The sequence below is a fragment of the Esox lucius genome, chromosome 3 (assembly GCF_011004845.1).
Source record: "Esox lucius isolate fEsoLuc1 chromosome 3, fEsoLuc1.pri, whole genome shotgun sequence".
Lineage (NCBI taxonomy): Eukaryota > Metazoa > Chordata > Actinopteri > Esociformes > Esocidae > Esox > Esox lucius.
In genome coordinates, this window is record NC_047571.1 from 31,129,231 (window position 1) to 31,146,577 (window position 17,347).

At 48.7% G+C, this 17,347-nt stretch overlaps 1 protein-coding gene across 7 annotated transcripts in view; it reads right to left on the reverse strand.

Annotated features, from left to right (window-relative positions):
• tnk2b (tyrosine kinase, non-receptor, 2b) overlaps positions 1-17,347 on the reverse strand; it is a 59,486-nt gene that overhangs the window by 23,782 nt on the left and 18,357 nt on the right. For 2 of the 7 annotated variants that reach the window (XM_034290416.1, XM_029117649.2), the window contains exon 3: positions 13,766-14,765. The exons of 1 other annotated variant lie outside the window; for it this stretch is intronic. In XM_034290416.1, the coding sequence (XP_034146307.1) occupies positions 13,766-13,840 (75 nt within the window). In that variant the 5' untranslated portion in view covers positions 13,841-14,765. 4 more of the 7 variants (XM_029117658.2, XM_034290414.1, XM_034290423.1 and 1 more) reach the window with 3 other exon arrangements.

Here is a 17,347-nt window from a genome sequence, read left to right on the forward strand (position 1 = left end):
ACAGGAAGAGACAGACAGACAGGAAGACACAGACAGGAAGAGACAGACAGGAAGAGACAGAGAGGAAGACACAGACAGGAAGGGACAGACAGACAAGAAGAGACAGACAGGAAGAGACAGAGAGGAAGACACAGACAGACAGAGACACACAGACAGACAGAGACATACAGGAAGAGACAGACAGAAAGAGACAGAGAGGAAGACACAGACAGGAAGACACAGACAGGAAAGAGACAGACAGGAAGAGACAGACAGGAAGAGACAGACAGACAGGAAGAGACAGAAAGATGTAGAGACACAGGGAGATGTGTGGAAGCAGATAGCAGTAGATATGAGAGAGGCCCTGTGAGAGGACAAGTTAAGGGGTCACCTGAGTGTCAGGAAGTATTTAAGTGCCTCAGTGAGTGAGCCAATAAGTGTGTTGGTGTAAAAGAAAAACACACACACACACAGGAAAGCAACTCTATGTTGCCAACTCCAGTGCTATGTGGTTTAACTTGTACTGTTGCCTAAAGTTTAATGGCAAAGGTTACAAGTTTCCTCAATGACCAGTTGACAGCTCAATGTCAACACAATGCCACACGCACACTGTTAAACGCTGAGCAGTTTCCTCAAAAATTGGGCTGTTGAATTTGCTGCGCAGACTATCTAACAAGCATAAGTGAAACCAGCTCCCCAAGCAGTGTGGATTTTGCTAAGGGATTCCGCATTGTACTGTGTAAATTGAATTGTTCAACTTTTTCTTCTCATTTGGAGCATGGGTTTATTCCACCTGTGATTCATGGACTTTGTTGTGGCCACATTTTATTCTAATTTGGGAGTATTTAATGTTATAACAATGTTATAATAAGTTCCAGTGTACTTATTTATGATAAAAATAACAAAGGCAATAATACAAATTGTCCCTTTGTGAATGGTGTTCTTTAAGAGATTTCAAGGTGAATTGGTGGTCCAGGGAGCAGCAAAGACTGGAAGCAGACGGGTTTAGGGAAGGAGACTCATAATCAGCCTATTGTGACTAATGGGCTTCCTGTATTGACCAAGGCAGGGTCATAGGTGAAAGGGCAAAAGGGTCACAGCTTCCTCTTTCCCAGTTCAACTGAGTATGAGAGAGGGAAGGCAGATAGAAAATAAAGAAAAATGAAAAACGTATTTAATAAAAAAAAAGATGTAAAAAAAGATGTTTGGTCTATGTAGCCAATCTTTGAAAAGTATGCCTTTCTGTGATCATCATAACCCCATGGGTTTGGAGACTGTTGATTCCATTAGTTTCCTGTCAACTCATAACGTTTTGCAGACACCAACCCTCACGGCACATACGGTCATACAGCACCCGCTAACGTGCACACACCGCCATGCGTCATACAGCACCCGCTAACCTGCACACACCGCCATGCGTCATACAGCACCCGCTAACCTGCACACCCGCCATGCGTCATACAGCACCCGCTAACCTGCACACACCGCCATGCGTCATACAGCACCCGCTAACCTGCACACACCGCCATGCGTCATACAGCACCCGCTAACCTGCACACACCGCCATGCGTCATACAGCACCCGCTAACCTGCACACACCGCCATGCGTCATACAGCACCCGCTAACCTGCACACACCGCCATGCGTCATACAGCACCCGCTAACCTGCACACACTGCCATGCGTCATACAGCACCCGCTAACCTGCACACACCGCCATGCGTCATACAGCACCCGCTAACCTGCACACACCGCCATGCGTCATACAGCACCCGCTAACCTGCACACACCGCCATGCGTCATACAGCACCCGCTAACCTGCACACACCGCCATGCGTCATACAGCACCCGCTAACCTGCACACACCGCCATGCGTCATACAGCACCCGCTAAACTGCACACACCGCCATGTGTCATACAGCACCCGCTAACCTGCACACACCGCCATGCGTCATACAGCACCCGCTAACCTGCACACACCGCAATGCATCATACAGCACCCGCTAACCTGCACACCCGCCATGCGTCATACAGCACCCGCTAACCTGCACACACCGCCATGCGTCATACAGCACCCGCTAACCTGCACACACCGCCATGCGTCATACAGCACCCCGCTAACCTGCACACACCGCCATGCGTCATACAGCACCCGCTAACCTGCACACACCGCCATGCGTCATACAGCACCCGCTAACCTGCACACACCGCCATGCGTCATACAGCACCCGCTAACCTGCACACACCGCCATGCGTCATACAGCACCCCGCTAACCTGCACACACCGCCATGCGTCATACAGCACCCGCTAACCTGCACACACCGCCATGCGTCATACAGCACCCGCTAACCTGCACACACCACCATGCGTCATACAGAATCCGCTAACCTGCACACACTGCCACATTAATATAGCATCTGCTAACATTCATACACCACCATGTGTCATAGAGCATCTGCTAACATGCACACACTGCCACATATAATATAGCATCCGCAAACGTGCATACACCGCCATGTGTCATAGAGCATCTGCTAACGTGCACACACTGCCATTCATCATAGAGCATCCACTAATGTGTGCACACCGACAGATCTTTGCGACAAGGTCGACAACAGAAAGTAGATCCCTGAAATTAGTGAAATGAGAAGAGTTGACTCTGGTGGAAACACCACACGAGTTCAGAGCTACTCAATACTCCCAGATGACTATGCCAGATGTTTGCGTCCTGAAACTGATCCACCACAAGCGCATAAAAACCAGGCTGCAGTAATAGTTCTGTTCAATATTCCAAAAGGCTCTCTGGAATTTCACAGCTCTTAGTGGTCTGGCGCTTCGTCCACTTCAAACTGAGTCCAGAGTTACGGACTGACTCACCCGTGCTACAGTCTAAACCATATTTGTGTCATTTTGCAGGAACGTGAATCTTTTTGCCAACTTCACGACCGACTGAGTTCTTAAGGCAAATGACCACAATGTACGTTTTGGCTGAATTCCACTCACAATCCACAGCCTGTTTTGAAAGACAATAGTCTACTGAATCGGCATTGCAGCCATGTTGTAAAAAATTCTGGCACTCTGAACTCCAGAGATACAGTTTTTGTTCCTGCAAAAGAAACTGATTTAATCGATAGTTTCATTAGCTGAATCAGTTGTTTGAAAGAAATGACACGCTATAAGTAAGGCTTGATCGTGGAATAATTGAAAAAGAAACCCTTTATCCATCCATTAAGTGTTGTTAAATCTTTATTTAGCTTTTTAGTGCTATAGTGTCGCCTCTTGTAGCTATGTCAGAGCTGATAGCGAAAAAGGTTCAAAGGTCAACTGTGAAACCTACAAACACTAGCAGACCCAGTCCATCTTTCAGGCAGGTCAGGGAGATCAAAAACCATTTTTTTTTAACTAAACGGAAAAGTTTAAACGCAAGTTAAGGGCTAGTGTTTGCATATGCACTACAAGCAAGACAACAAATATACATGGTTGAACAAAAGTCGAAAAACACATCGAAAACACGCCGAGGTTAGAGGTTAGTAAGTTTCCGGTTGCCTCTCTGAGACACGGCAGTTGGAAAAGAGAAATACATGACGCCGTGCACACAGACACGGCAGTCAGTAGGCGCGAGGGGGCAGAAGCCGGACGCACCTCCTGTTCCGCTGCTAGGTGTCACTTCTTGCAAGGCGGCGAGGAATGCTGGCAAACAGGAGACGACAGCGTCTCAAAGGTCCAAGGTGTCATTTTCTCTGCACGTCTCCTTCCGCTGACCTGAAATGTTTGGTCTAAAACAACTGGAAACGAAGTGCTGTTTAACAAAACCTAAAGTTTCTGAAAGTCCCTCCAGAGGATTGAGCTCACCGGCTTGCGCCTCCAAAGGGAGGGGAGAAAAAAGAGGGGGGGGGGGGGGGGTTGGAGTAACGGAATCGGGTTGGAAAGAGTTACAAAAAGTGCCCGGTGGAAAAAGGCCTCCGGCTTGATGTCATCCCCTTGGAGGAATCGAGAAATACTAAGAGGTTGAGGACCGCTGAAGACAACAGCCATCCCTGTGGTCTCAGCAAGTCATCCTGGAGGGATTTGTCTCGGTACAAGTGAGTCGGCAAAGAAGGAGAGAAAAGGCTGCGCGAAGACAAGCACCGTTTTCCTCAACGGGATCAGCGAATTTCCACTAGGCCATGTTCGAAACGTTAAGTTGGCGTTGGGGAATCTCAAAAATGGCTTTCAACCCCCCAGAGACCATTTTAGGGTGGTCTGCATTCATGGGGGTGGGCTATGTTAAGCAAATAAAATAGCCCTTTCTAAATGTGCCTGCGGGCCTCATCGGTTAAGGCTTCGTTATTTAACCTCTGGTTATATGAAATAAAAATACATGAAAGTGCATAACTGAATGACAGCATGTAGCGGTGGCCCAGCAATGGGATGCGATGACCTGCATGTGAAGCCCTGAACATCCGTTGTCCAGCCCGCTCTGAATTTACATATTGACCTGTTGTCCCGCCCACTAAGAGGAAATTAACATGTTGACCTGTTGTCCCGCCCACTAAGAAGAAATTAACATGTTGACCTGTTGTCCACTCCACTGTTAAGAAATTAACATATTGACCTGTTGTTCAGCCCATGGTGGAGAAATTAACATATTGACCTGTTGTCCAGCCCACTGTGAGGAAATTAACATAATTACATGTTTAACAGACCACAGTGCCTCGGAGTTGCTTAAAAATACAAAAAGAACAGCTGTAGAATTTGCTGGAGTTTTCATCAGCAATGAACAAATCCACAGATGTGTTACAATAATGTCAAGAAATAAAATTATGTTCACGAGCATTATTACACAATCCTAGCTTAACTACATCAAGCTGGAACCACAGTACTGGCTCATTGGGCTACGTTCAAAAAAACCTGAGAACATCAGACAAGCGAGTTCTATCTGCAAAAAGATTATGGACTTAAGTATCCCCACTCATATTGTGTGCATGGAATGGGTGTCAGCTATTTTTCATATTTTCTGAACTCAACAACATGTACTGGGATCTATGGTGCACTACAGAGGTACAGGACAATAACTTGTTTGACAAAACTGCAGAGAGAACCTTCTAGTCCCGAGCCCCTGAAGTAACTTTGCACTCATTATACTACTGTCAGACCAGCCAGAATCCATGAAATTAACGACCAAATTACAACTCAATAAGAGGCAACCAGTACACTCACTTTGTACACATGGAAGTGAGCCAGAAAAGGGAACGACTTCTTGAGCTTGTCGAAACGCCGCATCCCGAATTCTTTGCGTGTGTACGTGTGTGACAGAAGGTGTGTTCTTAAATCCTCCTCAGAGAAGCCTGCTACTGTGACCTGACAGTTGGCAGGCAGCGGGATTCCCAGGTTGACCCCAGGAGACGAAACGCCAACAGTAAGCTGTGGAGATCTGAATCCCAGTCCCAGGAAAAGAAAAGGAAAAGGTCCCGAGTTCTTGTAGCTCGGCTACATTCCATCGCGGGGCAATCCACATAAGCCCCTTTAATACCTCGACACAAAACCGGAAAAAATAAATTCCAAAAGAAACCTAACCAATAGTTAAATCACAGTGATAAATCCAGAGGAGTCTTATTTCTGACAGCTTTCGGATGTATCTCAACTCTGCCCAGTCTTCAGCACTTAAAGTGTGCTTGCTTTGAGTTTGTCAGATTCCTCTGACCAGTCTTCATGCAGCAGGGTCCCTGTAGCCGAAGTTCGCAAACAAGTCCCCTTCTACCTCTCCTCTATCCCCACCCCCCCCTCCCCCTCCTCCTCCTCCTCCTCTTCCTCGTCGTGCTGAGTCGGGCTAGCTCCCGTCCGTCCGTTTATTCCGTCCCCTCCATCGTGGGGCTAAAAATAGCGGCGACTTGGTTTTCTCGCTTCGATTCACTCGGACCAGCCAGCTCCAGAACCGGGCAGAGGGAAGTGCTGAGCGGTGGGGTGATGACGCACAGATTCCGTGTGTGTCGCGTCGTATTGTTTGTGTGCCCAGTCGGGTATTTTGGTGAACCGTCGTCTGCATTCGTCTGTGGTGCACGTCGACGTGTGTGGGATGAGGTATTTCAGTCAGGATTTGTCTGGCTCACATAAGTGTCTGGGTGAGGTATTTTAGTGAATGAGTTTGTCTATTTATGTACGCTGGTGCGCGTGCGTGTGCACGTGTGTGTGTGTGTGTTCACTGGAAGGACGAGCTGTTCTTTCTGTGTTGCGCAAAGCGGGCGGAGAACACACGCTCTGGCTTTCTATTCCCCCACTGGACGTCTGGGATTCAGTCTGGTCATTCCTGGTATTCCCTCTCTCCTTCTCTCACCCCTCACCCCGTTGCTCTCTAACTCCGTCTCCTCCCTCCCCTTTCATCTCCCCTTCCATCTGCCCATGCTCTCTCCCTCCCTCCTGCTCCTCTCACACGGCCAGGGCAGTGCTCCGCGTCGAGGACAGAGGCTCCATGGTATTCGGCTGAAGGAGCATTTGATCCAGAGCCAAGAGGTCAGATTTAACTGCAGGATGGAGAGATCGTTTCCTGTGCAAACCCCACCACCACCACCACCAACCCCAACCCCAACACCACCACCACCAACCCCAACACCACCACCACCAACCCCAACCCCAACACCACCAACCCCAACACCACCACCAACCCCACCACTACCAACCCCACCCCCAACCCCACCACCAACACCACCACCACCAACACCACCACCACCAACACCACCAACACCAACACCACCACCAACACCACCACCCCCAACACCACCACCAACCCCACCACCACAAACCCCCACCCCAACCACCACTACCCCCAACCCCACCACCAACACCACCACCAACCCCAATATCTAATTACATACTGTAGCTTTATACATCATATAGTTTGGAATATGTTGAGGTATTACTTTTGCACTATATTGTTCTAGCCAAACCATAACTCCACAATTTTTCCTTCTAAGTGTTCTCTTTTTAAAAGGAGGATTCGTTTTCAGCAGCCTTTCACTTCAGCCTAATGGCTGATGAATCTCCTCCCTCCACAGCAGAAACATGGTCAGCCATTACATTACTGTAGCATCAATAAAAATCACAGAATCCAAACGCAATACATGGAGAATCACCAACCCAGCAGCACTCTCTCTCTCGCTCCCTCTTTCCTTCTTCCCTCCTCTCCAGTCCCTCCATTCCCTGAGGACTGGCACGCCAACCCCATTTTCTTCTTTATTTGGTGCTGGCTTTATTTCCTGCCTGCTAACCCTCCAAAAATGTTATCTCCACAGACTATAAACAAACACAAACCAGCTGCTTTTCACTGCCTCAATGGCAGGCTGTTTGCTCTTGTGGCGTCACTGCCTGAGTCAGAACTAAACAACTTTTTTTATTGTGTTCTTCTCTCACTCTTCACCCTCTCAACCCGCTCCACCCGCTCCACCCTCTCATCCCGCTCCACCCTCTCAACCCGCTCCACCCTCTCACACCGCTCCACCCTCTCACACCGCTCCACCCTCTCAACCCGCTCCACCCTCTCACACCGCTCCACCCTCTCAACCCACTCCACCCGCTCCACCCTCTCATCCCGCTCCACCCTCTCAACCCGCTCCACCCTCTCACACCGCTCCACCCTCTCAACCCGCTCCACCCTCTCACACCGCTCCACCCTCTCAACCCGCTCCACCCTCTCACACCGCTCCACCCTCTCAACCCGCTCCACCCTCTCATCCCGCTCCACCCTCTCAACCCGCTCCACCCTCTCACACCGCTCCACCCTCTCAACCCGCTCCACCCTCTCACACCGCTCCACCCTCTCATCCCACTCCACCCTCTCAACCCGCTCCACCCTCTCATCCCGCTCCACCCTCTCACACCGCTCCACCCTCTCACACCGCTCCACCCTCTCATCCACCCTCTCAACCCGCTCCACCCTCTCATCCCGCTCCACCCTCTCACACCGCTCCACCCTCTCACACCGCTCCACCCTCTCATCCCGCTCCACCCTCTCAACCCGCTCCACCCTCTCAACCCGCTCCACCCTCTCAACCCGCTCCACCCTCTCACACCTCTTCACCCTCTCATCCCGCTCCACCCTCTCATCCCGCTCCACCCTCTCACTTTGAGCCCAGTCATAACAGTCATTGTCTGATTAGGGAGCTCTTTTTTCATGGGAGGAAATGGAAGGGGTGGGTTCATCAGACAGGACAGCAGGTTGGGAGGAGGAGAGACAAGTGAACAACAAACTGGAATCCCTTTGAGTGAGACTAATTAGCTACAGGGATGACGTCCGGCTAAAATATTTTAGATGTTTTTTTGGTTGTTTTTACACTGGCACGATGACAGCTGTCAGAGAGTGTGCTCATTTGTTTGGCCCAGGTAGGCAGAATCCATCAACACCTCTCTGGGCAGGGGAAACACACAGCTAGTGACCCAAAGTAGAAGCCAGACAATCATGCAGTCATGGTTTGTGGTTACGTTGGTCGGTTGGCCCCTGGAGGCTGTCCTCCCGAACCAGCACACCCACTCAAGGTAACGTAACGTCTCCATCGCGTTCATTAAAACGGGCCGAGCCCTTCGTGGGCTCACAGCCGGTTAAGAGAGCGAGGTGATGTCATACATCTGGCTCCGGACCACGAACACAGGATATGACCAAACTCTCCTTCCCTAAACACCTAACTCCCACTGGACCAGCAATCCGTCTGGAAATAAACGACCCACAGCATGGTCAGAGGCTTACACAGACGTTTCACCACGAGCTAAAGGGTAGTGGAGGGAAAAACACTGAGAAAAAGTGCTTGAGTCGATGTGATCACGATTTGCAGAACCACGTAACGCAAGTTAAAAGCAATGTGCACCACAGTTTTTATTAGATTACACTTTAAACTACTGCTACAAGTTTGACGTATCCATAAATGGCCCCAATCACCCATAATAGGAAAATAACTTGATGTCCTAACACATTACTCCTGTAGTAAATCTGTGGTAAGTGGTCTGTTTTCTGTACCCAGTTTTGCCAAGTGGGAAACTGTACTGGAGAATGCATTTCTGAACCACAACAAATCCCACTAATAGCCAAATTGTTGTTGCTTGACCAGCTTCTTAACATAATTTTAATAAAACAGTCTTACTGCTGTAAAATCCAGGTCCTAATCCCTAAATACACTGCAGTTTACCTTTATGAAAACACATCAGCGCCTGGTTTCTCTAAAGTATCTGAAAGCTACCCTTCATAAACCTAAGTTCCATCCTGATTGGAAACGAGGCCCAGAGACTGTCCTCACAAATAGTCTCTTAAAGGCTCTCATTGGTTATGATTTTAAGTGGGAAACCATTGCTAGATCAACACTATGAAACAGTCTGGGAACACAGAGGCAGTCAGACTCCAGTGTCCCATATTCACGGATTCCGTGTCTCGTCAAACAAATATTTGTCTTGGAGCTGATGCCCAACTAAAGTGCATTAATCAGGCTTAAAAATATATCTTAAAGAAAGGTAAATAGTTAAGTATTTTGCCCTAATTTTGACGTCACATTTATTTTAGATGCAGTATAACATTAACTTGCTATTTAATGTCATGGGCAGATCGGAAACTTGCTAGCAAACATTAGCATTGCTAGCTTTTTTCATGGATTTTGCTAGCTAATGACAACATTGCATTTGTACATTTGATAGATGATGATATTATTAGCTACATTATAAATTTTGCCATATTTCCAAGCCATATTTGTTGATTAAACAAACCGGCAACTAGCTTCTACTTCTGGTCATCAGTGTGGCTGCGGTGTAACCACGGCAACAAAACCGCCGAGTGACAGAGGTGCGTCTGATTGGTTAAAGAGATGATCCAATCATTTTAATCTCCTCGAAAGGACCCTGACCGGGAAATACGTAGCGATTGAAGACTTCTGCCGCGAGGCGCCAGGCCGCGTCAGACCGGCAGACGGAAGGCCCCGGGATCTGCTGGTCTGATTCACAGTGACCTACATTGACCCACGCCAGTCGTCTGATTACGAGGCTGGCAGATTTGTGCAGGGTGAGCTAACTTCTCACGCAGCCTCTATATTTTACACCGAGACGGGGGGAGACGGGGGGAGACGGGGGGAGACGGAGAGAGAAGCAGAGAGCAGGCTTGCGTGTGACTGTTCCTAATTATACAGGAGCACTCCAGCTGGCCATCAAGATTAATAGTTTTATGATTATTACATGCAGACCCGGTTACATACACCCAAAACCGACCAAGCCGTTTCGCTGCCTGGGATCCATTCTCCAGAAGCAAAACTTGGCAGACACAGAGGGCCGGGTTGCCTGAACGACGTGGTAAAGAAAATAGATTATTACACCAGTCAGTTGTCTTTTAAAGGAAACCTAGAACACACACACTGGTTCGAAGCTGTTATAATGGCTGGCCCACCTGCAGTTCCTCTGTTCAGCCACAGGGTGGCACCAGACCTGCACTGGGCTGCCTGCGGCAATCCAGGGGTCTGCGAGGGCCCACACACCTGCCCACTGCTTCCGCTGTTAGAAGGGCCACAGAGCCTGCTGTCACGACTGGATCAGCACCCCCTCCCATCACACACACACAGTCTCTCTCATACACAGACAGAGAGAACCACAGACTGACACATGGACAGAGACTGACACTGACACACACACACACACACACACACACGCTTGGAAAGTTTAGAATTATTTTATTTTATCATGATAACATCAATAGTGGTAATTTTAAAATGGCTGCCAATGAATGTATTATAATAACATTACCATGAATTAACATAGTACACATCGACTAATGAGATTTCAGAATAGCTTTTCATTAAGGTCAACATATATTAGTGAACTGGGTTGTGTTCAGTCGCAATCAAAGGGGAGAAAATGCCGATCAGGGATGAACTGGGTGTCCAATTAAAAACATCACAATCACCTCAGTTCTGTGAAAACGACTCAGGTCAAACTGGACACGACTCTGATGAATACGACTCTGGTCAAACTGGACACGACTCTGATGAATACGACTCTGGTCAAAGTGGACACGACTCTGATGAATACGACTCTGGTCAAAGTGGACACGACTCTGAAGAATACGACTCTGGTCAAAGTGGACACGACTCTGATGAATACGACTCTGGTCAAAGTGGACACGACTCTGATGAATTCGACTCTGGTCAAAGTGGACACGACTCTGATGAATACGACTCTGGTCAAAGTGGACACGACTCTGATGAATACGACTCTGGTCAAAGTGGACACGACTCTGATGAATACGACTCTGGTCAAAGTGGACACGACTCTGATGAATACGACTCTGGTCAAAGTGGACACGACTCTGATGAATTCGACTCTGGTCAAAGTGGACACGACTCTGATGAATTCGACTCTGGTCAAAGTGGACACGACTCTGATGAATACGACTCTGGTCAAAGTGGACACGACTCTGATGAATACGACTCTGGTCAAACTGGACACGACTCTGATGAATACGACTCTGGTCAAAGTGGACACGACTCAGGACAGCATCACTGCATGAATGGACACAAACTAGAAGACACCAAATAAACATGCACACACACAGAACGTGTTGGGAATTTCTCACACCTGGTCGGAAATGGTTGGTCAGAAATGGGTCTGTGCTGGTCAGAAACGGGTCTGTGCTGGTCAGAAACGGGTCTGTGCTGGTCAGAAACAGCAGAAATTGCTGCCGTTGTTTCTTGAATGTACAACGATGAACTCAACATTCACTTCCAAGAAAAATGTGTCTGCCTAACAACAGAAGGTATAGATGTTACTGGCTGTGGATGAGGATGTGAGAGGAGAGAAACGCTGTAGAAGGTAGAAGCTGGACCCATTCACCTGCGCCACTCACAAAGCTGCAACGCCTCACATATACACACACACAAAAGCACACACACACGCACACACACACACACACACACACACACACTACACAAGTTTATACAAACAAGAGCAACGTACAGGATGGAAATACACACCTGACAGAAAAAGCTCAACAAGGGAAATTAATATTAAAACACACTAAATGGAAATATAAAATGCATCAAACAATCACCCTTCAACACACACACTCACACACACACACACATCCTCTCAGAAGGCTCTCCATGGCATTACTAGCCTCTCTTTGGACACCATAGCTGATCTCGAGTGACTCAACAGGACGGCCAATAATAATAATAATAATAATAAATATAATAATAATAAAACTACTGCTTATCACACTGATGAGGAAGAGGAGGAATGAAGGACTGAGGGAGGGGAGGACTGAAAGAGGGGAGGACACATGGGTATGAGTCCCATCATGACATCCTGACACACTATTTATCGATGACCTTATGATCCTGCATTCCCTAACACAGTTCGGCATTCACTAACACGGTTCGGCATTCACTAACACGGTTCGGCATTCCCTAACACGGTTCGGCATTCCCTAACACGGTTCGGCATTCACTAACACGGTTCGGCATTCCCTAACACGGTTCGGCATTCCCTAACACGGTTCGGCATTCCCTAACACGGTTCGGCATTCACTAACACGATTCGGCATTCCCTAAAACGGTTCTGCATTCACTAACATGGTTTTTCATTCACTAACATGGTTTTGCATTCACTAACAGGGTTCTGTATTCACTAACGTGGTTCTGTATTTACCAACACGCTTCTGTATTCACTAACGTGGTTCTGTATTCAGTAACCTGTGAACAGTGAACAGACACAAATTGCATTCGATTTGCCTTCTGCTTTAAATGTAGAACTATAACACAGAGACTGTTACGTGGAGAGTAATATGACAAGAGAGTCATTACAAACGTAAACAGAGAATTACTTGGTGAGAAATATGAAGAGAGTATTTGCAAACGTAAACACAGAGACTGTTCCGTGGAAAGTCATATGAAGAGTCTTTACAAATGTAAATACCAGCCATCCACAATGTATATTTGATGAATGAATATAACATTGACTACTTTCAGGTATGCCCACAAAAACACATGGAGTACAGAGTCCTGCAATGCCATAATGCAGACTGGGTATTTTCTAGCAACAAGCAGTTAGGGAGCTTGATTCCAAATGACTCAACACAATGAACAGTGTTACAATCCCAGATAGCACTACGAACAATGTTACAATCCCAAATGACCCACAATATGAAAGGGGTTACAATCCCAGATGGCACTACGAACAATGTTAGGATCCCAAATGACCCACAATATGAAAGGGGTTACAATCCCAGATGGCACTACGAATAATGTTACGATCCCAAATGACCCACAATATGAAAGGGGTTACAATCCCAGATGGCACTACGAACAATGTTAGGATCCCAAATGACCCACAATATGAAAGGGGTTACAATCCCAGATGGCACTACGAACAATGTTACGATCCCAAATGACCCACAATATGAAAGGGGTTACAATCCCAGATGGCACTACGAACAATGTTACGATCCCAAATGACCCACAATATGAAAGGGGTTACAATCCCAGATGGCACTACGAACAATGTTAGGATCCCAAATTACTTTCATCAACGTTGCAATAAACCAATAGCACATGAGGTGTGTGGGTTTGACGAACAAACCACGGCTAAGAGAAGTTCAGAGGCACGACACATCACAAACTGGTTACCAACACAATTTGAAACATTTGTCATGTCATACCCCCCCGAATTTATTTCTTATATATCACGGCTTTCAGCCAATCAGTATTCAGAATTCGAACCCCCCCCCGTTTCCTACTTCCAAAACGACTCACAGCCGTTGTCGTTCCACATACTGTGGCCGTGTCTCTACCTCGTCATCGTCGCTGGGCAACGGCTGGTAGTCCGGCGTCTCGTCCAGTCTCTGGTACCCCGCCATTTCGCCCATGACGCCTAGGGTCAAACACCTGTCTGTCTGTCTGACGGCCAGCCAGTCCGTCTTGTCTTGCCAGCTCGCCGGTACCCACCCCCACGGCCTTGTCTCCTGCCGGTCCGGTAGAGGTGCGGGATCACCCAGGATGTTCAGTTTGCTACCATCCGGTCCTGGTCTGTCTCGGGCCCGGGTCCCATTGGGCCAGCGCCAGATCTCGAGGGCCACAAATAAGGCGTCTCCTCTTAGTAGCAGTCAGATATGCTCCTCTCTGTAGATGGTGTGTGGGTCTCTCACTGAAAAGGGGTGTTGTGGGGGAGATAATCAACCCTGAGTTGCTAAGTGCAGTCACAAGGATAAAAGCACAGCAGGAAATGTCCTCCTAAGAATGGGCATGGGCTTTTCCTCTGGGAATGTGCAGGTTGGGTCAGTTTGTGTGGAGGGTTTTCCTAAACACGGAGGCAGAAGGAAGCAGCTACTTTGTTGGTGGGCATTGGGAGTAGCCTCGTCAAAGGGGTGACCGATCGTCTTTTACGTCTGCCTCTCGCCGAGAGGAGATGACCTTCCAGCGCCGCTCTTTTTCTCGCCTTGCTCCCCTCATCCCACATCCCTCCAACACAGGCTGTGACCGGCCGTCTCCCCCCACTCCCCGTTCGTCCGGCCCCCGCTTCAGTGCTGACGCATGCAGCACCCGTTCGCTAACGCGCACACCTCCCCCTCTCCCAAACAACCCAGCCGCACGGAATCATCCAGAACACATCCACACGGAATCATCCTAAATACGTCCACAAGAAAATCATCGGAAAGAAAGCCACCTTTGAAGAATGACAGGACACAGAGTGTGTGCGTTCAGTCGGGAGCTGTTTAATATTTTCCACTGGTTTATCTTCTCCATCCCTCAGTCCTCGTCTAACAGCTGTCAACGCCAACCAGCGGCTTAGCACTGGAGAGAGGGAGAGAGGGAGAGAGGGAGGGAGAGAGAGAGAGATGGAGAGAGAATCTTTGTTTTTTTGGTGCTGTTTTAAACAGCCGGATTGCTCCGTTGAAGCCGGTGGTTAATCTTTTTGTTATTGTTGTTGTTATTGACGTTCGTCACCCTCAGCAGTGGTCGTGATAGGCCAGCCAATGAGGACACAAGAGAGACGTCGAGGGAGGCTTGGGGTGGGGGGGGGGGCTTGGCGGGAGGGGGAGTGGTGGGGGGGGGGGGCTTGGAGTGGCCTTAATGAGGAGGGCGCTAATCCTTCCCACAGAGGGAGAAAAACAAGGCTGGGTGACGCGTCCGAGTGACTAGAAAGCACCTCTCCAATAAGGGAGGGCGGTGGGGGGCATCTGGAGGCTGAACCGACATCTGGATGGAGGTGGGGGAGGGGGTGAGGGGGGTGACAGGGATGGAGAACCAGCAAACTGATGAGACGAGAAAGTGCAGCAGAAATGTGTGGTTCTCTGGTGCCAGTCCAGTCGTGGGCTGTGACGCTCCCAAGGCCACGACCCAGTGACTGTCACTGAATGACAGCGGACCTCCGGTTGGGCACTCGCTCTCTCTCTCTCTCTCTCTCTCTCTCTCCATCTGTCCTTCCCTCTCCCCATCCTTTGCTCCTTCACCCGTCTCTCTCTCAGCCTCTCAGTGCTTCCCTTTCTCTCTCTCTTCCGCCGTGTCTCTTCATCTTAACTGAACAAGAGCCTTTGTTGTCCTGTCCTGGCAGTGCGCTCGCCCACCCGTCCTTCACAGCTGAATCTGCAATCATGCTCTCTCATTGGTACAATCCACCACAGCAGCCAATTAGAGATCTTCCTGCAGTGACAGTGGGCGTGATTGTACCCTGCTATATAGAACTAGGATGGGTAGATCTGCTGCGGTCCATCTACATAGAACTATGATGGGTAGATCTGCTGCTTTCCCTCTACATAAAACTACAATGCATAGATCAGCTGCTGTCCCTCTGAATAGAACTATGATGTATAGATCAGCTGCTGTCCACCTTAAATGTTTCGTCATGCTTTTTGGTCTTTGTCTATCATTCACATCCATTACATAGTCTCTCAGAACAAACACACACACACACACACACACACACACCCCAAACGACCAGCTGGCTGGAGAATCATGTCATTAACCACCCCTCCCCCATCCCATCTCTCATCGACCCCCACCTTTTTGGCCCTAAATCTCATTTCTCACATCAGCAGCACAACCAAATGCTCTTCCCAACACACACGCAGATAAGTATTCCCAAATCAGGGCAGGACATTAGAGACATGTGGCAGGGAAACAGGCATAGGTTTAGAGAGAAAGGGAAAATAAATAAGGGAGGGAGGTTTGGGAGGGATTAGAGTAAGCCAGAGGAAATGGGGAGGTAGGCGTGGGCCAGGCCAGGCTGAGCTGAGCCAAACGGGGTCAGTGCTGCCCACAATCCCCGGTCAAGTTAACACGCTGCATTAAAGGACATTTGTTCCCACCAAAAAAAATATATCATAAAAACCCCCATCTTAAATAAACAGTAAGCCTTAACTAAGTGTTGGCTATCCTGACTGGTTCCATCTGCATGTCATGTATCACGGAAGCCATTTGTCCCGTTTACATTTGAGTCATTCAGCAGACGCTTCAATCCTGAGTGATTTACAGCAGCCGCTGGCGTTAACGGTTAACTGAGAGATGTCTCACCTTGCCGGCCCGGTGACTGAATCCAGCAACCACTCAGCCACCGGTATGGTTCTCTAACCGCCGGTTTGCAGGCCTGTTGAACTTGTGGGCTAACGCCTTCTCTTGTTCCTGGGACGGAAACCGCAGTAAAGCCCCCCCCCCAGTCTGGGGGTGTGCGCTCCCCACTGGGGTGCTCCAATCTCTGCAGTCCGCCTACGAAGAAGGGAGCTCCCCGAATATGAAGCCATCGCTCCCTGGCCATCCTGGTCTTTTACGACGGCCGTTGGGCAGCCCGCAGGCACTCCAGACAGATTTAAAGACGCACCATGACATTGCTGTGGTCTGCGCTTAAAGCTCGACGCTTGTAAAGTGGAAACCTTATCTGGGACCAGGCCGCATGCACCCCAGCAGGCCGAGTGGTTCACGTGTCGGCGCCCGATGTTCTCCCAGCGGTCTTACACACGTACTTGATCCGACCAGACGGCATATCGTTCCGTTCGGCTGATCGAGGGGAATTTACCGAAACCCGTTTCGGGAAGCATCAAAAGGCCCATCATGCCTTCACCCCATAGGCCCTGTCTAGACCATTTAGATTCTCACCCACACCTCTGTTACAGTAATTAGCCTGGCCTACGTTAACTCCCAACTAATTTCCTGGAATAGACCACAGATGAACAAGGCCGGCTCTTTGGGCCCATGGGACTCCAGCCAGCATTAACGGGCCAAACACACGAGGCTCAACATCAGGTCATTAAGTCAAAACAATCTGAATGACAGGCAGAACTGGTAGTTACAAAAGCCATTTGGCTGAGACTGTTCATTAAGTTTCCTGCGCTACATAAATGCTAAGATTGTGAAATAAAATAAATGTGCTGAACTGTGGC